This window comes from Daphnia carinata, chromosome 6 (assembly GCF_022539665.2).
Source record: "Daphnia carinata strain CSIRO-1 chromosome 6, CSIRO_AGI_Dcar_HiC_V3, whole genome shotgun sequence".
Taxonomy (NCBI): Eukaryota; Metazoa; Arthropoda; class Branchiopoda; order Diplostraca; family Daphniidae; genus Daphnia; species Daphnia carinata.
The window spans coordinates 8,396,078-8,418,832 of NC_081336.1; the positions used below are offsets into that span (position 1 = coordinate 8,396,078).

General features: G+C 43.3%; 1 protein-coding gene across 21 annotated transcripts in view; it reads left to right on the top strand.

Moving 5' to 3' along the window:
• LOC130702499 (myosin heavy chain, muscle-like) overlaps positions 1–22,755 on the top strand; it is a 42,795-nt gene continuing 20,040 nt past the window's right edge. The window contains exons 1-30 of one of the 21 annotated variants that reach the window (XM_059495937.1): positions 1–386; positions 922–1,062; positions 1,751–1,907; positions 2,427–2,454; positions 3,122–3,227; positions 3,404–3,415; positions 3,802–3,894; positions 3,961–4,024; positions 4,097–4,195; positions 4,368–4,471; positions 6,964–7,098; positions 8,096–8,215; positions 8,283–8,432; positions 8,742–8,912; positions 10,643–10,822; positions 10,891–11,041; positions 11,900–11,952; positions 12,598–12,685; positions 13,274–13,391; positions 14,879–15,008; positions 16,024–16,160; positions 16,226–16,562; positions 18,207–18,335; positions 18,398–18,642; positions 18,709–18,967; positions 19,041–19,294; positions 19,899–19,977; positions 20,148–21,092; positions 21,162–22,295; positions 22,366–22,412. In XM_059495937.1, coding sequence (XP_059351920.1) covers positions 180–386; positions 922–1,062; positions 1,751–1,907; positions 2,427–2,454; positions 3,122–3,227; positions 3,404–3,415; positions 3,802–3,894; positions 3,961–4,024; positions 4,097–4,195; positions 4,368–4,471; positions 6,964–7,098; positions 8,096–8,215; positions 8,283–8,432; positions 8,742–8,912; positions 10,643–10,822; positions 10,891–11,041; positions 11,900–11,952; positions 12,598–12,685; positions 13,274–13,391; positions 14,879–15,008; positions 16,024–16,160; positions 16,226–16,562; positions 18,207–18,335; positions 18,398–18,642; positions 18,709–18,967; positions 19,041–19,294; positions 19,899–19,977; positions 20,148–21,092; positions 21,162–22,295; positions 22,366–22,404 — 5,865 coding nt within the window. In that variant the 5' untranslated portion in view covers positions 1–179 and the 3' untranslated portion in view covers positions 22,405–22,412. Of the gene's footprint in view, positions 387–582; positions 738–921; positions 1,063–1,750; positions 1,908–2,426; positions 2,455–3,121; positions 3,228–3,403; positions 3,416–3,801; positions 3,895–3,960; positions 4,025–4,096; positions 4,196–4,367; positions 4,472–4,921; positions 5,026–5,626; positions 5,731–6,963; positions 7,099–8,095; positions 8,216–8,282; positions 8,433–8,741; positions 8,913–9,433; positions 9,605–9,962; positions 10,134–10,642; positions 10,823–10,890; positions 11,042–11,408; positions 11,462–11,899; positions 11,953–12,597; positions 12,686–12,967; positions 13,056–13,273; positions 13,392–13,553; positions 13,672–14,290; positions 14,409–14,878; positions 15,009–15,423; positions 15,542–16,023; positions 16,161–16,225; positions 16,563–18,206; positions 18,336–18,397; positions 18,643–18,708; positions 18,968–19,040; positions 19,295–19,562; positions 19,642–19,898; positions 19,978–20,147; positions 21,093–21,161; positions 22,296–22,365; positions 22,439–22,755 lie in introns of those variants that run through there. The other 20 variants (XM_057524165.2, XM_059495940.1, XM_059495943.1 and 17 more) reach the window with 20 other exon arrangements.

A 22,755-nucleotide genomic window follows, 5' to 3' on the forward strand; every position in this document is an offset into this window, starting at 1 on the left:
GTTGTCTCACAGGAAAGCACGCTCCAGGGCTGTTCTGCAAGTGTTGTCCCCGCCGCCGTGTGTGAAGGAGATCCGCCAATCCAACCCACACGAATTATCACCAGCACTCTCAAACCTCTTCTCTCATCACTTGTTGATTTTTTGTCTTCGTCGTCAAAACCACTAAATCAAACAAAAAGATGGCCCCCGCAAAGAAGGATTTGGGACCCGATCCCGACCCAACCCAATACCTGTTCGTTTCCCTGGAAATGAAACGTCAGGACCAGACCAAGCCCTACGATGGTAAAAAGGCTACCTGGGTGCCGTGCGAAAAGGACAGCTACGCCCTCGGTGAAATCACCGGTACCAAAGGTGACCTGGTCGTCGTCAAGCTGGCCGGTGGAGAAGTAAGTACAACTTTTTTACACATTTTCTGAAATATTTGGGTCAAAACAAAGGGCATTTATTATTTAAAATGGGAGAATGTAATTTACAATGGGGATTAAAGAGTAATAATGTTTTCAATTTGGAAAACTTGTTTGATCTTTGGAATTTAATATAAAAAATTGGGCAACCTTGTCATGATTTGGCGGTTAACAATGGCAAAATAGGGGGAAAAAACGTTCAAGAAAGACCAGTGCTTTCCGGTCAATCCGCCGAAATTCGAAAAAGTTGAAGACATGGCCGATCTGACTTACCTCAACGACGCAGCCGTCTTGCACAATCTGAGACAGCGCTACTACAACAAACTTATTTACGTAAGTGAACCAAGATCTAGAAATTACTAATCAATTTTTGTTTTGTTTCTTTCTTTTTCTATCCATACAACACATTTTACCGCCATGGGCTCGATAATCCTCCATTCGTTGACCCTCCACATTTTCCCCAACGGAAATCCTCCAAACGATGAAACTATTCCCACAAAAATGAAAAAATCAGGAGAAGACCTTTAAGAAAGACCAGCTGCAGCAAGTGAACCCCCCCAAATACGAGAAAGCCGAAGACATGTCCAACTTGACCTACCTTAACGATGCCTCTGTGCTTTGGAACTTGAAAGCGCGTTATGTCAATCAGCTTATCTACGTAAGTGTCTTGTGCCCCAACCTAACCACCTCTGTAAAAGTTTTCACGTAACCCAACCTTGCAAGCAAAGTCTTTTCCTTAGCTCCAGCTGTAGTTAGGAGCCTCCACTTGTTTACCAAACACTTTTGCTGTGTGAATCTCCTGAACGCACCCACAATGGGAATTGGTAGGCTACATAGGATTGCATGCCTTTCCATATTACCAAATAACCCAGTCCAACCACATCAGAGTTCTAGCCAAACTGACATTTTTCTCCCTACAATTTCCTAACCATCCAGTACAACAAACGTACTGCGAGTAGGATTATCCTCATCTCGACCATGTCGTCGTACCTCTATCCCTATTTGATCTTTTAAACGATCAGCCATCTCCTAATGGTATCCCATTCCTTTGGAGTAGAATATTTTCCTTTTGTTTGCTGTGTGTGATTTCGAGTGTTGACGGATCCAGAAGCGTCAAAGACGAGCTCTCTGCAAAAAAAAACCGTCCCAGTGTTGTGTGGTGTCTGTGTGTCCTTATATTAGTGTTCTTTTCAGTTGTTGTTGTTTTGATTTCCATGTGAATGACAACAACAGCATCACAAAAAGTGCTAGAAAAAAAAAACGATGCTAATGAGTTTGTTATTTTGATTCCTTCTTCCTGGCCAACCTGGGACAAACAACAACAACTATAACAACAACAACAATAGACCTACTCCGGTCTCTTTTGCGTGGCCATCAACCCTTACAAGCGCTTCCCCATCTACACCAACCGTGTCATCAAGATGTACATTGGCAAGCGTCGTAATGAAGTCCCGCCCCACATTTTCTGCATCTCCGACGGTGCCTACATGGACATGTTGACCAGTAAGTGTTTGATCATCTTCTCTTGCAAAATTTTTTCCTTAAAAAAAATGAGTTGGCTCTATCGTGTTTAAGTTTACCTTTGAAAAAAAAAGCTCACGCGGGAAGAATGCCACCAATCGGCAGCCAGCGTTCGGTCGTCAGACCAAACTTGGTCCGATGGTATGCCCCATATGCTGGCCGGTTATTTCCGGACTAGTATGAGCTATAGAAAAGAATGCAGCCAGACCCAGGGCGCAGCAAAACCCTCGAGGATTTTGCTAGCTCTTTTCTGCTTTGCTCGTAATGTGATATATTTACCTTTGCCAAGCCACATGGCACGGCGTTGCAGCAGTCTATTTTTAATTCTAGAAATGCTATAACCTGGGCTGAGCCTGGGCTCTGGCTACAGCTATTCTGATATTCTTGTCCACTAGAATATTAAAGCAATAGCCGATAATGTTCGACACGCGAGCCAACATCATAATAGACCCAATGCCATTTGCACCAAATGCCTAATTCTTTATTTTTGATTCATTCCAGATCACGAAAACCAGTCCATGTTGATTACGTACGTATGATTTCTCTATTAGATATTAAAGAGTAGAAAAAATTTGAGAAGAAAGAGATCAACAAAATACGAAAGTTTAAAAAATGTGAATCGAACATAAAAAAAATAGTGGTGAAAGCGGTGCCGGCAAGACGGAGAACACTAAGAAAGTCATTCAGTACTTTGCCCAAATCGCCAAGGATACCAAGGGCGTCAAGCAAACCTATTCATCCGGCGTAAGTTTTTTGTTTCTGGGGGGGGGGGGGGGGGATGAAATCTGGCAGTACCTTCTACACTTCTATTTTATTCAAACAAAAAGAAATCTAAATGATCAACATAAATAAGCTTCTTCTTTTTGCTAATGGATTGCTTATAAAGTAACCGGAAGTTCAAAACAAGAACCTTTCAGCCAAAAGATTTTAATTTTTTGCTTCTGGCTTTTGCTTACAATTTTCAAATTATTTCTCTTCTGCAACAAACGTTTTAACAAATTTTGGTTTTGCCTGTCGAGCAATTGACAAATCCTCCGGATTTTATTGAATCGATACGTCCATGGCCGTGCACCGACTTCTTCATACATTTTTACAAACTTTTCGAATTCTGATGAGAGATAGACAAAGTGATTAGGTTTCGTGACGTTTGCTCACGGTCGACTCATTTAATGTAATCCACCCGAAATCATACCCAGTGGCGAGTCTGGTGCCGGAAAAACTGAAAACACCAAGAAAGTCATTGCCTACTTTGCCAATGTCGGTGCCTCGACCAAGAAGCCCAAGGAGGGTGAAGTCAAGAAGGTATTTCTTCAGCTCACAAACACACCCTTAATTTGCAAAGCATTAAAAAAAAAAAAAATATTTGTTGGTAGTCATAGTAGTTTGGTGTTTAGTCGACAATTGATCAATATGACATAGATCATGTTGTCGACTTGTTTTTCACTTTCTTTATTGTATTTTTTTTTATTGTTTTTCAGTTTATGAAAGTGGTGAGTGAGTGTGATTTGTCTGAACAAAATTCCGCAACTGAAAACGGAACGAAATCAGAATTTGCACACCCCCAGTTGATGCACACACATCCCCAATAGACGTATACTCCTTTTCGTCATCAAATCGGCAGTCTTTGACACCTACCGATTGTATGTTCGAATCCCTAAACGTACAAACAAAAAAAAAAAGAGAGAAAAACGGAGGATTTGCAGCCGTTTCCTTTTTTTCAATTGTCCTTTACAACCCGTCATAGCACAAAAGATCTAATCGGAAAGCATGCGACTTAGCAATTATCAGCATGTTTTGCTATTGTCCTTTTGCTAATGGGGGGAGAGACGAATCCCGTTCAAAGAAATGTGATGTTAATCGTGACACTTTGCTCTAGGGTAACTTGGAAGATCAAGTCGTCCAGACTAACCCTGTCCTTGAAGCCTTTGGTAACGCCAAGACCACCCGTAACGACAACTCTTCCCGTTTCGTAAGTATTTGTTTTTACTTTAAATCATCTATAACAAATAATAATGAATTATTTCTTACAATACAGGGTAAATTCATTCGTATTCACTTCGGTAACTCCGGCAAATTGGCTGGTGCCGACATTGAAACCTGTAAGTTTCTTTTTTTGATAACTCTAATACCACAATGATGATACTAACTCATATGTCTTTTCAAATCTTAAGACCTGCTCGAGAAAGCCCGTGTCATCTCCCAACAGGCTTTGGAGCGTTCTTACCACATTTTCTACCAGATCATGTCCGGAAGATTGCCCACCCTCAAGGGTCAGTATATCTTTCTTAGGGACTTTTGCTTTCACCAAAAGTTTTGATATCATAATTTGACTCATTCACATTTAGTTAAGACAAACAGGGTCAACGATAGAGCCTTATATATCTATATTAATGAATAATTTTAATGACTCCCCCCCCCCCCCACCCATTCCCATATAAATAGCCGATTGTTGCTTGGTGGACGACATCTACACGTACAACTTTGTCAGCCAAGGCAAAATCACCATCCCCAGTATGGATGATAGCGAGGAAATGGCAAACACTGACGTAAGGAAGAGCTGTTTTCACAGTCTTTTCACTTGAAAAGAACGCAGTGAAGAGCCCAGTTGACCATCATTACGTTGACCCTCACATCTCTCTCTTGATCTCTTAAATTTATTTTTGAAAAATGACTTCCGTCAGCTCACGTCGTTATCCAATTTCTCCTTTGACTTTTAACGTTTCTTTCAAATTGAATCTTGGATTATGTGTGGATAGCTACTTAAGGTGTTCTTTGATCTATATTTGATTAATCCCCTTTCACCACACCGAAATTGCATGGTTTGATTCATCCCTTCCCTTTGGGTTAATGGCTCGTAGGGGTTTTTATCCTTTCGCATACAGGACCTGAATAATTAAAGCTCTTACCGGACATTCCCAGCCACGCTATCCCCGAAAGGCTCTACATGTCGAATTATTTATTTATTATTATTTTGTTTTAAACGATTCCCTCCACAGCGGATTGTTGTTTGGTGGACGACATCTACACGTACAATTTTGTCAGCCAAGGCAAAATCACGATCCCCAGTATGGATGACAGCGAAGAAATGGCATTGACTGACGTAAGGAGCTGATCCCAAAGCCTTTTTGCTTAGAGGCCAGCTCACTTTACGTTCTCAGCTTTCCCGGACTCTCAATTTTTGTTACAATTGAATCGATCGGAACATTCGCCAACATCATCGTCCGTTGATGTAGTCATTCGAAATACCCTCCGATCTCGCCATGACATCCAGTCGTTTGTCAGCCATTTCCGTTTCAAAAAAAGGGAAAACGCAAAATCCTCTCGGTAGATGTCTCTCTATGACATTCGGTCGTCTGTCATTCCTTCGTATTATTCCAAAGACACCCTCGAACAAATCGAGCATTATCTTCTTCCATTTCAGGCACACAGAGCGACGAAACTCGTATCGCATCGTACTTAATACTTCGCAATCCATTGGGATACAGCATGGGTCTCTTATTCTTTTGCTTGTCCTCCACATTTCCCCTTTTTTTTATTTATTTATTTGTATTCATTTAATTGGGCAATCCCACCATTTGCAACAGGACCACTATGCGATGTTTACAGGAAATTTGGGCCGATTGCGCTAATTGTAGGATGTTGGGGCTTGGAGACAGGATTTTAAACGTCCCAAATTGTTTGCCAATTTCCAAACTTTATAGCGGATTGTTGCTTGGTGGACGACATCTACACGTACAACTTTGTCAGCCAAGGCAAAATCACCATCCCCAGTATGGACGACAGCGAAGAGATGGGGCTGACTGACGTAAGGGAGAGCTACTCACTACGAATTAGTGGAGAGACCAGCTCGTAAACCCTTACGAGTTTTGCCTTCCATTCTCCATTCTCACTTTTTTTTTCGATCCAATCGTTTTACATCTTCGTCCGTTGATATATCGTCATTTCTTCAAAAAACATTTCGTTCATGACATTCAGTTTGCGTGTCAGTTGCTCCCCATTTTCGAAAGTCACGAAAAGTCTCCTGTCCTTAACCGTATCTCTTTAAGACATGGCATCCAAATCGCTTATCTGAGTAGTTGACTCTTTTATATATAGGTTCGATCTCGCTTGCCCCTCCATTCATTTTTTGAGATTATCCGCGACCCACCGGCTAATCCTAATCTCCCGATAATGCGCCGCACATGTTAGAGCCACCCTAATCGATAAATTATTTTTATCTAATTGCTTTGCGAAACGGGACCAGTTCATTTTCTGAATTTCCTTTTTATTTAAAAATCAAAATATTACCTTTGTATTGAATCATGTACAGCCATGTGCTCGTTGTCGGACAACATCTACGACTATCCCTTCGTCAGCCAAGGCAAAGTCACCGTTCCCAGCATCGACGACTCAGAGGAGATGCAAATGGCCGACGTAAGATCTTAAACAATGAGAAAAGAATTAATTCAATCATTAGACGTCCACAATCAAATTTTTTCCAATTCAATTTTTTTAAAACTTCCAAAACAAAAAGAGCTTCAGGTCAAATTCAATTCCAAATTCCGTTTTTGATTTTGAGATTTTGATTTCATGCATGCCAAGTTTTTTCATTTGAACAGACAGAAACAAAGTAGAATTCGATTTTTGATTGAATTATAAATATTTATTGCATGTTTTAGTGATATCAGATATTGAACCAATGAAAGCGAAAGCAGGTTCAGCATTTCATTTACCCGAGTGTGCTGATGAGTGGCCCTGATCCCGAATGCCAAATCGAACAAGAGTGTTTCTAGTTTCTCCTTTGAATTTTTTGTTCATCGATGATTATCGACGACGACGACGGCGGCAACAACATCCTTCATATAAAAAAAAAGAAAAATTCCAAAATGTGAGAGAGAATGGGGCAAGGGCTTAAACAACGTAACGTGTCACGCTGGTTTCTCTTCTTCTCTTTCTTTTCATTTTTTCCAATTGGATTATCGAACGTGACTAAAACTGGGAGCCTATTTTCTTGTGTGTTGTTGTTGCCGCCTTTGCGTCGCACACGAAAAACATGTAGGACGCTTTCGAGATCTTGGGTATGGGTGAACAAAGACAAGATATTTGGAGGATCACGGCCGCCGTCATGCACTTTGGAACGATGAAGTTCAAGCAAAGGGGTCGCGAAGAACAGGCCGAACCTGACGGCACTGTGGTGAGTGGTCAAAGGGCAACGATTTCTAATCTACCTTTTTTTTTTTGTTTTTTCCCTTTTTTTCTTTGGTGTGCGGTTTTTCTCTTTTTGTTTCCCTTCTGAAACCAAACGATTTGATATCGGCCTACGGTATTTATTCGACGACGACCAAAACATTTCTGACCGTGTCCATGGACTGGAACGGGTTGTACCTCGCACCTATTTCCATCACACACACACACACACAAAACACATTCACTTACACACAAAATCACAAATGACACACGTCGCCTAAACAACGACGGGGGCCACACCCAGGATGCCTTTGACATTCTGGGCTTCAGTCAAGATGAGAAGAACAACATCTACCAAATTGTTGCGGCCGTCATGCACCTTGGCTCGATGAAATTCAAGCAAAGGGGTCGCGAAGAGCAGGCTGAAGCTGAAGGAAAAGAGGAAAGATAAACAGAACTTGTCGCCATTCTTTTCCTTTTTGCAAAATTCTCTCTTTTTTTATTTTAGCTTTTTTTTTTTAATATTCAAAAGTAAAAGGAACGAGAACAAAATCATAGGCTGCCAGCTGCACTAAACTTCAATTTTTTATGCATTGTCCTCAACCATAATTCCAAATTTTATTTTTTGGCTTCGTTAGAGATCCACAGAGAGAAAAAAAAAGAATTATTCATTTACAGATTTTTAAAATTTGAACGCTTTTTTTCAAACAATTTTGCACCAAAAAAAATTCAGCCACGCGAACGCACCTTCGTCAGGAATGAACGAAGACTTTCCCTCCACAAAAAACTGAATGATACACAACATTTTTTTTTTCATTTAAATTTCATTAATAATTCACTAACCACCTCTCTCGCTTTTATGCTTACAAATTTTCAATTAACCTTGTCTTGCGCCTTGTTTTTTTTACAGAAATTCAGCACGTCCAAGAAAAACGATGCTCTTCACATCAAATTAATTCATTTCTTTCTTTCTCCATCTCCCCGTTGGCTTTAAAAATTAACAGGAAGGTGAGAAGGTCGCCAAGATGATGGGTGTTGATGGCCCCGCTCTGTACATGAACTTGTTGAAACCCAAGATCAAGGTCGGTAACGAGTTCGTCACCCAGGGTCGTAACGTCAACCAGGTAATATTCTTTTTCTATTTCAATTGTAAAAGATGATCTCAAATATAACTTGAAAAAATGAAAACAGGTCGTATACTCGGTCGGTGCCATGGCTAAGGCCATTTTCGATCGTCTGTTCAAGTGGCTGGTCAAGCGTGTCAACGAGACTTTGGAAACTGGTCAGAAGCGTGTCCAGTTCATTGGTGTACTCGATATTGCTGGTTTCGAGATCTTCGACGTACGTATAGACGACCATCCTTGCCCTTCACCCATTACCAGAATTTCATTCCCGTTAAAAAAAAAAAACATTTATTCCTACCAGCCCTTGAATTCTTTCTAACAATTCGAGTGTTTAATCTAATCATTTTCAACGTGATGACGAACGGACGCTGACGACGCTTTCACATTTCTACTACCATTTGGAAAAAGAAAAAGACAAAATGCTATTTAGCAGCGTACAAATTTGCATGGCTTTTAACAAGGCTTATCGCAGAATTAGAACAGAATTAAAAGAAGTTCAAATTTGGCTGGCCTTTGCCATGTGCAGTTCAACGGATTCGAGCAACTTTGCATCAACTTCACCAACGAGAAGTTGCAGCAATTTTTCAACCATCACATGTTCGTTCTTGAGCAAGAAGAGTACAAGAAGGAAGGTATCGACTGGGTCTTCATGGATTTCGGTATGGATCTCCAGGCCTGCATTGAGCTGATGGAGAAGGTACGTTTCAGGGGGGGAAACAAGAAACAAATACCAACCATGGGCGAGCGGGGGATTTGAATTAGATCATTGACACTAGCCAGTGTTTTATTAGTTACAAACGACAGCTATTGTTCTTTGGGGATCGGGGGGGGGGGATCAATGGCAGTTCGAGTGGATGACATCGGATGCAGGTAAATTCATTTTCTTTTTCATCAACTGATTTGAATGCATGCATTTTTGCATGCGCTTAACCGATCCATCACCGACATTTTTCAAGACAACCAATTTTTTCCAAATTATTTTTTTCTTCATAATTTTGGAATGTGGTTCTTTACTTCTGAAATTGTTTTCCCATTTGACGAAAACGTTTGGTAGCCGATGAGACAGATCTACGATCGGCCATTGTTTTTTTGATAAGGAAGCCATTTGATTGACATAATGTGAGCCTTTCTTTGTCTTGTTTTGATGTGTCCTTACCTTCTGTCTTCCATTCTTGCTCTCGAAATACCAACGAACAAACCGGTGACAAAAAAAAACAGTTCAACGGTTTCGAGCAACTTTGCATCAACTTCACCAACGAGAAGTTGCAGCAATTTTTCAACCATCACATGTTCGTTCTTGAGCAAGAAGAGTACAAGAAGGAAGGTATCGACTGGGTCTTCATCGATTTCGGTATGGATCTGCAAGCCTGCATTGAGTTGATGGAGAAGGTACGTTCGCGCCACTAAGCCAGGGGGGTTCTCTTCACCACATTTAGGCCAATATTTGTTTTTTTTTTAATTGAAATTGTTTGATGGTCGTTGTATATAAAAAAAAGAAGAATTGCAGGTGAGTGAACTGCAGTAGGCATGCGACTTCTATGCCTGTGCATGTCACACAACCTGCGCCAACACAATGACTGCGGGAGACTCAAATCACGTGTGTTTTTCTTATGAACCCGATTCAGATGACATCGGCTAATTGAAATTTTCACATCTCTTTGTTTGTTTTGCTGTGGATTTTTTTTACACATGCGTTTGTTTACCCGTGAAAAACCCCCTTGTTGAAAAAAAAACAATCAAACCGCAGTTCAACGGTTTCGAGCAACTTTGCATCAACTTCACCAACGAGAAGTTGCAGCAATTTTTCAACCACCACATGTTCGTTCTTGAGCAAGAAGAGTACAAGCGCGAAGGTATCGAGTGGGTCTTCATCGATTTCGGTATGGACTTGCAAAACACCATCGACCTCCTTGAAAAGGTATCCCCCGTGTGTCTTCCAGTATTTTTCTTTATTATTCCTTGTTCAATTCATCCATGGAACAAAAAACGGTACCTGGACGAATTACTTGAGTAGATTTAGTAGTTTATTCCAGTACCTCAAGCTGAAACAAACAAAATCAGCCCATTTCACTTTTGATTTTTTTTTATCCAGTTTTTTTTTCTTGTGTGGTTTTCATTTTGAGAGATTTAAACAAAAGCCCTTTTTGAGTGGTGTGTGTGTGTGTGTGCCATCTCTTTTTACATTTCAAACACATACTTCTATGATATGTAAAAGAGATTTAAAAAAAAAAAAAAAGAAATCCTCCTTGCCCCACCCAAAAACGAACCCGGATGGTTAAATGGCGGTAAGTATGAACACTGGTGAATTTAATTTTAAGATGGGTCCCTTTTAATTATTACGGGGTTTATTTGGCTAAACGAGAAACAAAGTAAAGAATGTTGCCCACCTTGATTGCCTTTGCTGACTCACACCTTTCCTATAAACAGCCCATGGGTGTCTTGTCCATCTTGGAGGAAGAGTCTATGTTCCCCAAAGCCACCGATAAGACCTTCGCCGACAAGTTGAACAACAACCACTTGGGCAAATCTGCTTGCTTCGTCAAGCCCAAGCCCCCCAAGCCCGGTTGCCAGGAGGCTCACTTCGCCATTGGCCACTACGCCGGAACTGTACGTCCTCTTCTATTTTAGTTAACATTGGCAGACACGCTCACCTTAACTCTTTGACGTTTCCCCAGGTCCCCTACAACATTACCGGCTGGCTCGAGAAGAACAAGGATCCCTTGAACGACACTGTCGTCGACCAGTTCAAGAAGGGTTCCAACAAACTGGTGCAGGAGATCTTCGCTGATCACCCCGGTCAATCCGGCGGCAAAGAGGAAGCCAAAGGTACGGTCCATGTGTTCCCCTCTTAACGGGTGGGGATTACAGTGGACTTTTTTTATTATTATTATCACATTGAGAAAACAAAATCAAAGGTGGCGCTATCATAAGGATGAGATTGTTTGACAAAATTTTTTTTTAACAAACCCTAAAACCTCGGAACAAAAATGAGGTTTCAACATGGAGACCCGAACCCTCCCCCACACGTTTAATGACTTTACAAATTTCATTCCAAACAAAAAAAGAAAATAGTAAATTCGAGCATTGCCATCGTAACCCTACCTACCAAATGTGTGTGTGTATCTGCGGCGATTGGCGCGCGGACCTTGTTGAACCCTTTACCTCTTTACTACACTTGACCCGTTCTCATCAGGTGGCAAGCGAACAAAGGGTTCCGGCTTCCAGACGGTGTCGGCCCTCTACAGGGTAAATTTAAATATTCTTTTTAGTTTACAAAAAAAAAAAAAAAAAAAAAAATAAGATATGAAAAACGTACAGTAATCTTTTTGAAAAAGAAATCGAATGGAATATCTACCACACTATGAAAGAGAACAAAAACAAAACTAACACACTTTTAAAAAGAAATGGCTTGCAGAAGTTCAGACGGTCCAAGAAAAAGGCTTTCAGCCAAACTAATGACTAGCAAAACAACATCCACGATGATGATCTCCCCTACACCTCTACCCTCCAAACTCAAATGAATCTCTGATGATGATAGCGCAACAGCTCACGATGCTAATTTCTCTTTTGGAAAAAAGTCAGGAGCTTGTTTGACACATTGCTTCATGTTTCTATTTAATCACAAATGTTGACCCAACAAATATCTTTTCCCTCCTCATCGTGACCCAACAAAAACAAATTCAGGTGGCAAGCGTGGCAAAGGTGGTGGCTTCGCTACTGTGTCGTCTGCTTACAGGGTTCGGCCAAAAAAGCTCTTTTTAATTTATCATTTGCATTTTTTATATTTTATTTTTCAGTTTTATATGTTGCCTGCACGATACCTGTTGCTGGATCCCATTTAACGCTTCCTAACAGTCACATCTTACTCACAATAATTCAATTGAACCAAAAGAACAAGATGGTGTGGTATTTTTTCCAGTGGTTATATTTACATTTTTTCATTGCAAATTGACATTTTTTTTCTGAATTGATTTGTTGTTGTTGTTGTTGGCTGATGTTCTGTTGGGGCCAGAATATTCAGTCGATTGTGTCCCCTCCAAACTGATCCTCCATGGCAGGCATGACTCCCACAAATCCCTCCCTTCGTCTCTCTATCTCTCTCTCTTTGCAAGAAATTAGAGAAGAAAGAAGATGAACAAACAAAAAAGAGTAGATTTTGAATTGAACGAAACCCAATTTTTTAATCCCTCCCAACAAACAAAAAGCACTCGATTGACAAGTGTCCATTTTGCAAGTTTTTTTTTTCCTCCCTTTCTTTTTTTAGTAGTCCAGTTCTTTTTCTTAATTTCATTTCAAAACAATTTCCTCCCGATCGAGAATCTCAAATCTCTCTGTCTCTCTCTCTCTCCTTATGTTGCCATACACACATATGGAAACTACAGGAACAGCTCAACGGTCTGATGAAGACTTTGCACTCGACTCAACCCCATTTCATCCGTTGTATCATCCCCAACGAGTTCAAGCAGCCTGGTAAATGATGGCCCTCCCAAGTCCCTCCAATCCCAGCACAACGCACTTCTCTCTTTCTCCAGTATCAAGACAAAGATCTTCCCAATTTTTCAAAAATTCGAAACCCTCCCATCTCTCTTTCTCTCTCTTGAGAAGCCCTCCGATGAATCTCCTCCAACGAAAAAAAGAAATTCTCCTCTGCCGGGCCCCAGTTCTTGCTGTTCTTTTAGCGACGAGAACTAATCGTAAACATTATTTTTTTGTGTCGCTTTTGTTGCGAAAAACAAAACAAACAAACAAAAGGAGCAATTGAATAACTTGATGTCGACGCTCCGCTCCACGGCGCCCCATTTCATCCGTTGTATCATCCCCAACGAGACCAAGTCGCCCGGTAAGAATGTGTTGGCCAATGAGAAACCTCTCGAATGATTGCTGATGGCGGCACATCCGGGCACAGAGGAGGACGAAAGGAGGAGATTTATACATCGACGACGTCCAAAACCTCACAACCCCCAACATTTTCCCTCTTGCACCTTTCTTCTTCTTTTTTTTTTTTGAATCACACGATTAACCGGTGAACTAATGTTCGTGTTTTTATGCATCCCCCAGGTGTCATCGATTCTCACTTGGTTATGCACCAGCTGACTTGTAACGGTGTACTTGAAGGTATCCGTATTTGCCGTAAAGGTTTCCCCAACCGAATGGTCTACCCTGACTTCAAGCATCGGTAAGACTCCCCATCTCATTTTATATTATTATTATTCATTAATTAGTTAAGAAAGACATATAGAAAAAGTATAAGTTCGATATAATAATTGCCCTCCGAAACCTCCGTGAATCCTCCAAAAAATTAATCGGTCAATCAAAATGCCCAATCGATTCCAATTAGTTACATGATTCTGGCCCCCAACGAAATGAAAGCCGAGCCCGACGAGCGCAAGGCCGGCAAGGTCTGTCTCGAAACCATCAAACTCGATCCCGACTGGTACCGCATCGGTCACACCAAGGCACGTAATATCTCAAAAAGAACTCTCCCCCATTTCCAATAGCACACAAAACATTCGTTTTCTTTTCCATTTCATTTCTTCACATAAAGAGACAAAATTTTGATTTCAAAAGCATCGATTGCAGCGGGAGTTTCCAACATCAGTTTTTTTTTTCTTCCACCCTCCCTCACTTTCGTTTTTTTCTTTGAATTTTTTGGTGACCCCGTATCTAGAATTTTTGATATTTTTTTCGATTTTATCCCCCCCCCTCGAATATCAATCTCGATCTTGAGTCGAAGATGGAACGTGCCATTTCAAATTTTTGAATTTTTTCCCCCCTGCTCCCCCCCCCCCACTCCTTCGTATTTACTTAAAGAGAGTGATTATTTTATATGAATTAGTTTTGGGCAGCTATCCGACAGGTGAGTTTGGTAGACTGCTATTTAGTTGTCTTTTAGTTCCCATTTCCTTCGATAGATGGTAGTCCCTGATGTTAGCAGATTAGGTCCACAGCTTGAATCCTTATTAGATATACGGATGATTGCTGATTGGAAGACGAACCTTTTATCTTATATTCTAATATGTGACCTCCACCATTTAAAAAAAACCATATTAACCATCGACCCCAAATGGATATTAGTTACACCATCCTAGCACCGGCTGTTGCCAAACGGGAACCTGACCCCAAAAAATCGTCAGCTGGCGTTCTGGAGACCATTCAGCTCGACACCGAGCTTTACCGTCTCGGCCACAACAAGGCATGTCTATATATACATATATCCACGTCCTCCCATTCTTTTTTGAATCCCAACAAAACAAAAAGCTAAAAGGAAATGAGTGTGTGGGATGTTGCTCTTTCATCTCTGCTCTATCCCACTCTCTCACTTCAAAACTTCGCTCTCTCTTTCTCTTTAGCTTGGTTTGAACTCTTATGTGTGTGTGTGCTGTGTGGTAGTATTGAACAACAACAACAACAACAAAAAAGGGGTTAAATTCTGATATACTTCCATCTAAGGTAAGCGATTGAAACGAAAACCGTGTGGTCTCATCTGTACGTCCTCAAACACTCTAGACTGATTTGTTGGATACAGTTTTGTTTATTTTCTCTTCTTTTACCTATTACTATTAAGCTATTTTGGTTTGAGTTTTTTAAGCAACTCCCCGTCCATGAAAAGCAGAAAGAAAACAAGGCACTGAATTTGCACATGACACTATATCCATGCTCCAGGTATAACATCTTGAACCCCAACATAACCAAGGAGAAAGATGGAAGCGCCATGGACGAAAAGAAAGCCTCGTCGAATCTGTTGGACTGCTCCAAGCTCGATGAGAGCTTGTTCAGATTGGGTCACACCAAGGCACGTTGTTGTTATTCGCCTGCGACTTATTTCGCCTGCGAAAAAAAATGAACAAACTTGAGCATTGGGCCAGTTCATTTTTAGAGCTACACGTAAAATGCCACAGAGAGAAAACGAAAGATTTCTTTTAGAAGCTGCTTTTCAATAGATTTTAGAACGATTCGTGATGGCGGATGTACGGGAATCCTTAATTATAGCTGTTTAGAACCGTCCGAAGCCGCCATCTTTGACTGGTACCGAGCAGACGACGCGTTATTAGACATGATGTTTTTAGTCGACCACATTTTTTTAGGCGAACGATGTGAGGTTCTGGTCTCTTACTTGTGTGTGTGCCCTGTGTGTTTGTATGCTATTTTGTCTGATGTCTCGATTTTCTTCTTCTTTCCTCTTCGACCTTGTATTTGTTTGCCATTAGTTACAAGCTGTTGTGCCCGTCACTTATCAAGGATTCGATGACCGGCGAACAGATCGCCAAACTGGTCCTAGATAAAATGGGTTTCGATGAAGCCGTCTACCGTTTGGGTTTCAACAAGGTAGCCGGAACGATTCCGCCTTTCAGATCAACGCTATCCTTGAAACATCAAATCCTAACACCAATTCTTTTTGCCTGTAACTTGTTGGCCACTAACTTTTCAGAAAGAGCTGCAAAACATAGAAATGCATAGTCTAGCAAATCGTGCAGGTAAGTTTGCTTCCAAAACATAGATGCTGAATATTTAGAGCAAAAGTCACAAAAGTAATTGCATCCTTTTAGTTCTAGTTGCAAAAAAAAAAACAAATCCTCACGCCTCAAAACAAAAAACTGATCATCGATGCTGCTGCTTTTTATCTTCGCTACTGAGCTTCGCAAAAAAAAAAAAAAAATCACAGCTAATGTTGCTTATTTCTCCAGCACTTGCATTACCTTTCATTTTCCTCCACCTATTCCAGACGGTTGCTCACAAAATCAGATGTTAATTCTTGATCTGTTTTACGTGTCTCCGTGACCTCTCCACACACACAAAACGAAATGTAGGTCTTCTTCAAGGCTGGTGTCTTGGGTCAACTCGAAGAGATGCGAGATGACAAATTGGCCAAGATCATCACCTGGTTGCAATCCGTTATCCGTGGTTACCACACCCGCAAACAGTACAAGCAATTGCAAGACCAACGGTAAGTCAAATTGAACATTTTCACAGACTTGAACCAGTTCTTCATTATCAAAATTACAATTGCAGTGTTGCCTTGTGCGTTGTCCAGCGCAACTTGCGCAAATACTTGCAAATGCGCACCTGGGCCTGGTACCGTCTGTGGCAGAAGGTCAAGCCTCTGCTCAACGTCACCCGTGTCGAGGATGAGATCAAGGCCCTTGAAGACAAGGCCGCCTTGGCTCAAGCCAACTTCGAGAAGGAAGAGAAACTCCGCAAGGAGCTCGAGGCTGCTTTGGCCAAGTTGAACACCGAGAAGAACGACCTCCTCAACCGCCTGCAAGCCGAATCCGGCACCGTTGCCGACTTCCACGACAAGCAGAACAAGCTCATGTCGCAAAAGGCCGACCTGGAAGCCCAGCTTTCGGTATACATACTTTCCTCTAATAGCCATTATTGCACATCATCTTTTTTGAGGGGGAATGATTAGATGGCCCTTGCATGCAGTACCTATTTTCCTGCAATTCGATCGGAGATGTTTGAGTTGCATCACTAGCAACGATAAAAATAGAGCCGAGATGAGCTACTAAAGGGAGGATGTGACTGTCATCGGTGGCGGGGTGGGCTGCGACGGTATCTCCGGACTGCAAGTGGGCGAAGTCAAAACAGCGAAGCTTTCCTGCCCTCGCACAGAATTTAAAGCCCTCCCCCTCGAAAAATAAAATGAGAAATGAGCTAAAATTGGGAATGAAATGCAGCGTGAAGCAGGTCGGGGTTGAAAATAGCCAAGCTGATTCACACTCTACCACTTTCCTTTAGATGTGTCATATTGGGGGCTCTTTTTTTTCTCTCTTCTTGGAAAAAAATGTCCAGTCACGGGTACGATCTGCCTCTTCTATATCCACCATCGGTGTGGCATGTTTGCTTGTTCGGGCCGGGTGGGTGTCTTGTTGATTTTACCAAGGGGCGAGCCTTAGGTGGGAAGGATCTGTCCAGATTGTGATAGAGCGAGACAGGCCGTTTGGCGCCGGACTAGAGACAAGACAGCTGGGATAAGGGAGTGCCCCGCAACGAGGTAAAAACAAAAGTAAAGATGGGTTTTAAAAAACAAAAAAGGGCAACAACAGAAAGGGGAAAAAAAAACAGCGCAAAATCAGGCCAGTGTTGACAAACGGATCGACTGCTGGATGGGTTTGGCTTGGCGAGGTGAGAGACGTTGAGTTTCTAAATTTAGCTCTAAAGGAATTCTCAAGTTTTTTTTTGCTTACCTTCTTTAAAGAACGCGTCTATCGACAAATGTCAGGATTTTTTCGTTTCTGAAATACTTGGGAAGGATTGGGCAGCTCCAAAGTTGGGTGCAATACAGAGCCACGGGGAGGGGCGGGGTCGCCGGGATGATCCAGCTAGAGTGCAGTTGCTGCAGCTGTCCACATCCTGCAACTCCAGTCGAGTCGTAGCCATCGGTCGTGGCGGTCCTGTTCAGTCCTTCTCTCAATTTGTTTTGAAACCTTTTCACTTGTGAATCGAAAACACATCCGACGCTCTCCCATATCAGGATTTTTGTTTAAAAGAAATCATTTCATTGAGTGTTTTGAACCATCCCCAACGAGCAACGGCACTTTTGAATCCAGGGATCATCATCCATCCTATTCTGATTTTGTTTTTTTGGCTTTATTGGTTGCTTTCCTTGGAGAGAAACTGACAATCCAACGAAGTAGTTGAAGTCGTCATTCTCTCGTATTTGAGTTTGGTTTTTCAAATAGCAACACACCCCCATATATAAGTCGAAGAGATTAGAAACCGAGAGTAGAATTATTTTGGCCTTATTTGTCTTGCTGTGACAGTCCACTTTGTGTGTGTTTGTGTGTTGTTCTTGTTGTGTGGCTGGGTTTTTGAAAGAGAGATACCATGTCTGATCTAGAGTACCTCCTGCAGGTATAGTCCTGGTTCTAGTTTTATGTGTTTTCCTTTTTCTATATGCTCCTTCGACCTTTTCCTTGTTTGTGTTTGCGTGCAAAATCCTGCAAAAAAAAAGAAAAAACAAAAATTGAATGTTCCATGATAAAAACAGGACACCCAAGAGCGCCTGCAACAGGAGGAAGATGCCCGCAACCAGCTCTTCCAGAACAAGAAGAAACTCGAGCAGGAAGCCTCCGGCTTGAAGAAGGACATTGAAGACCTGGAATTGGCCCTCCAAAAGGTACGGTGAATCACACATTTAAAATAGAAACGGATGACTACACGATATATTCTTTTGAACAGACCGAGCAAGACAAGGCCACCAAGGACCACCAGATCCGCAACTTGAACGATGAGATCGCCCACCAGGATGAGCTCATCAACAAGCTCAACAAGGAGAAGAAACACATGCAGGAGGTCAACCAGAAGACCGCCGAAGATCTCCAGGCCTCCGAAGACAAAGTCAACCACCTGAACAAGGTTAAGGCTAAGCTGGAGCAGACCCTTGATGAGTTGGAGGACTCTTTGGAGCGCGAGAAGAAACTCCGGTATACATTCAAATCATTTCGATTTTCTCTTGAATTTGAATAATGAATTTAATCCAAACAATGCAGCGCCGACATTGAGAAGAACAAGCGCAAGACTGAGGGTGACTTGAAGCTGACCCAGGAGGCTGTTGCCGATCTGGAACGCAACAAGAAGGAACTGGAACAGACCATCCAGCGCAAGGACAAGGAAATCGCCTCTTTGAACGCCAAGTTGGAAGATGAGCAGTCCTTGGTTGCCAAGCTCCAGAAACAGATCAAGGAGCTCCAGTCCCGCATTGAGGAGCTCGAGGAGGAAGTCGAGGCTGAGCGCCAGGCTCGCGCCAAGGTACTTCTATCGACATTTTGATCCGGTTCTGAAATCGCAGTTCAACACTCACGTTCGATTGTTTGACATTCAGGCCGAGAAGCAGCGCGCCGATTTGGCCCGCGAACTCGAGGAATTGGGTGAGCGTTTGGAGGAAGCCGGTGGTGCCACTGCTGCTCAGATCGAGTTGAACAAGAAACGCGAGGCCGAGTTGAGCAAACTCCGCCGCGACTTGGAAGAGTCCAACATCCAGCACGAATCGGTCTTGGCTAACTTGCGCAAGAAGCACAACGATGCCGTCGCCGAGATGAGCGAACAAATCGACCAGCTCAACAAGATGAAGGCCAAGTAAGTGTGACGTTTCTTATCCTAGAAGCAGACGATGTTTTAATGAGAAACACGTTACAGACGATGTGGTTGTGATCTAGTCCAATCGAATAATCGTTTTATTTTGACAGAATTTCATATTCTTTTTAGAAAGAATGGCTACATGTTTTATTTAGACTCGTATCAGATGTGGTAGATGTTGTTTGTTGTTGTCGGGTTTGGGAGAAGCCAGTTGTTAGAGAAATCAATGGGTAAATGTTTATTGCTTGATGTGAAACATCCGCTGCAGAGCCGAGAAAGATCGTTCCCAGTTTGCCGGTGAGAACAACGACCTGCGCGCCGCCATGGATCACGTTAGCGGAGAGAAGGTGATTTTGGTCGACACCTAAAAGAAATGAAAAAAAAAACGGCTGCCATATCTAAAAAAAAATGAGCCTGAACGGTTAACTTTATTGCATGTGGCATGAGCTAATGAATCTTCTTATTCTACACACACACACACACACACACATGAAACAGCGAAAAAAAAAACAAAAGTGTATATGATCACTCGATTAACTGATATAATCTCTTCTTGACACACTTAACTTCGCCTACCATCACCACCAACAATAATAATACAAAGGGCTGAGAAGGATCGTTCGACCATGAAAAACCAGGTCGACGATATGAAGGCCGCTACTGACCACATGACCGCCGAGAAGGTAGAGTATATAACGCGCTTCATTTTGCTTCACCAACTTACAATTCTCTTTATTCATTTTTTTTCTTGCCAGTGATTAATTTCAAACAATTAAAAACCCATAACAATATTTAAACAAAAAATTCCAAATTGAAACTAATGAATTGATTTACACCTTCGTAATGAATGTAGGCCGCCGCCGAGAAGTTGACCAAGGTTCTCCAGCAACAGCTCAACGAAAACCAGAGCAAGTTGGACGAAGCCAACCGATCATTGAACGACTTTGACGCCGCCAAGAAGAAGTTGAGCATTGAAAACGGCGACTACCTCCGCCAGTTGGAAGATGCTGAATCTCAGGTGTCTCAGCTGCAGAAGCTGAAGATCTCTCTGACCACCCAGTTGGAGGACACCAAGAGGATGGCCGATGAGGAGGGCCGAGAGCGCGCTACCCTTTTGGGCAAGTTCCGCAACCTCGAACACGACATCGACGGCCTGCGCGAGCAGTTGGAAGAAGAGTCGGAGGGCAAGGCCGACCTTCAGCGCCAACTCTCCAAATCCCACGCCGAAGCCCAGATGTGGCGCACGAAATACGAAAGCGAGGGTGTTGCCAAAGCCGAAGAACTCGAAGATGCCAAGAGGAAGTTGCAGGCCCGCTTAGGCGAGGCTGAGGAAGCCATCGAATCGCTGAACCAGAAGAACGTCGCCTTGGAGAAGATCAAGCAGCGTCTGTCCGGCGAACTGGAGGACATGCAGGTTGAGGTCGAACGCGCTCACCTGTTGGCCAACCAGATGGAGAAACGCGGCAAGAACTTCGACAAGGTCGTTTCCGAATGGAAGGCTAAGGTTGACGACCTGGCCGCCGAGCTGGACGCTTCCCAGAAGGAGTGCCGCAACTACTCGACCGAACTCTTCCGCCTCAAGGCCGGCTACGATGAGAGCCAGGAACACTTGGAGGCAGTCCGCCGCGAGAACAAGAACTTGGCTGATGAGATCAAGGATCTGATGGACCAGATCGGCGAAGGTGGCCGAAACGTCCACGAGATCGACAAACAGCGCAAGCGCTTGGAAGTCGAGAAGGAAGAGCTCCAGGCCGCCCTCGAGGAAGCCGAATCCGCGCTCGAGCAGGAAGAAAACAAGGTATTTTCGATTTTCTTTTAATTGATGAAATGAAAAATTCTTTAAAAAAAAACGATTTCTCGATCCCAGGTGCTTCGTGCTCAGCTGGAACTTTCTCAGGTGCGCCAGGAGATCGACCGCCGCATCCAGGAGAAGGAAGAGGAATTCGAAAACACCCGCAAGAACCACCAACGCGCCATCGACTCGATGCAAGCCAGTCTCGAAGCCGAGGCCAAGGGTAAGGCCGAGGCACTGCGCATGAAGAAGAAGCTCGAATCCGACATCAACGAGCTGGAGATCGCTTTGGACCACTCCAACAAGGCCAACGCCGAAGCCCAGAAGAGCATCAAGCGCTACCAGCAGAACATCAAGGAGACCCAGTCGGCTTTGGAGGAGGAGCAGAGGAACCGCGACGACCTCCGCGAGCAGTACGGCATTTCCGAGCGCCGTGCCAACGCTCTCCAGGGCGAGCTGGAGGAATCCAGGACGCTTTTGGAACAGGCCGACCGTGCCAGACGCCAAGCCGAGACCGAGCTGGCTGACGCTCACGAGCAGTTGCACGACTTGTCTGCCCAGGCAGCTTCCAGCAGCACTCTGAAGAGGAAGATGGAGACCGAGTTGCAGACTCTGCACGCCGACTTGGACGACATGATCAACGAGACCAAGAACAGCGAGGAGAAGGCCAAGAAGGCCATGGTCGATGCCGCCCGTCTTGCCGACGAGCTGAGGGCCGAACAGGATCACGCCCAGGCACAGGAGAAGCAGCGCAAGGCCCTCGAGGTCCAGGTGAAGGAACTGCAAGTCCGATTGGACGAGTCGGAGAACAACGCCGCCAAGGGAGGCAAGAAGGCCATCCAGAAACTGGAAGAGAGGGTGCGCGGATTGGAGCAGGAGTTGGACGGCGAACAGCGCCGCCACGCCGATGCCCAGAAGAACTTGCGCAAGTCGGAGCGCCGCATCAAGGAGCTCACCTTCCAGTCGGAGGAGGACCGCAAGAACCACGAGAGGATGCAAGATCTGGTTGACAAACTGCAGCAGAAGATCAAGACATACAAACGACAGATCGAGGAGGCCGAGGAGATTGCCGCCCTCAATCTGGCCAAATTCCGCAAAGCTCAACAGGAGCTAGAGGAGGCCGATGAACGCGCCGAATTGGCCGATCAGGCCGTCTCCAAGCTGCGCGCAAAGGGCCGTGGCGGATCCGCATCCCGACTCTCACCACCCGTAAATATCATTTGAATATTCTTTTTCTTCTTTTAAATTATTATTAAAATTATGATATTTGCAAATGCAGCCCCAGATGAAGCCCCGCCCCAAGAGGGACTTTGAATAAGGTCCATCTCCACCAACCACCTCCACCCAACATGGCTACAGGTGTTCAACAGCGTGTGTGTCGGATATAGTAAATAATAATCACTGCTGGTTATTCAATTAACTCTCAATGGACATTTCAACAACCAACCAAAAAAAAAAAAGTTCCTTCTTCCTTCTTCTGAATTTTGTTTCCTTCTCTCTTCCCTGTCATATCAAGTCTCTTTCCTACCTTCACCTGTCCCTCCTCAGTGTGTGCGAGTGTGTTTTCTAGTCCGGTTCAAATTGTTTGGTTTCATCCTCTACTTCAATGGACAACTCGATTTGATTTCTTTCAAATCTCCTCGTTTGACGAAAACTCGATCCAGGCGGA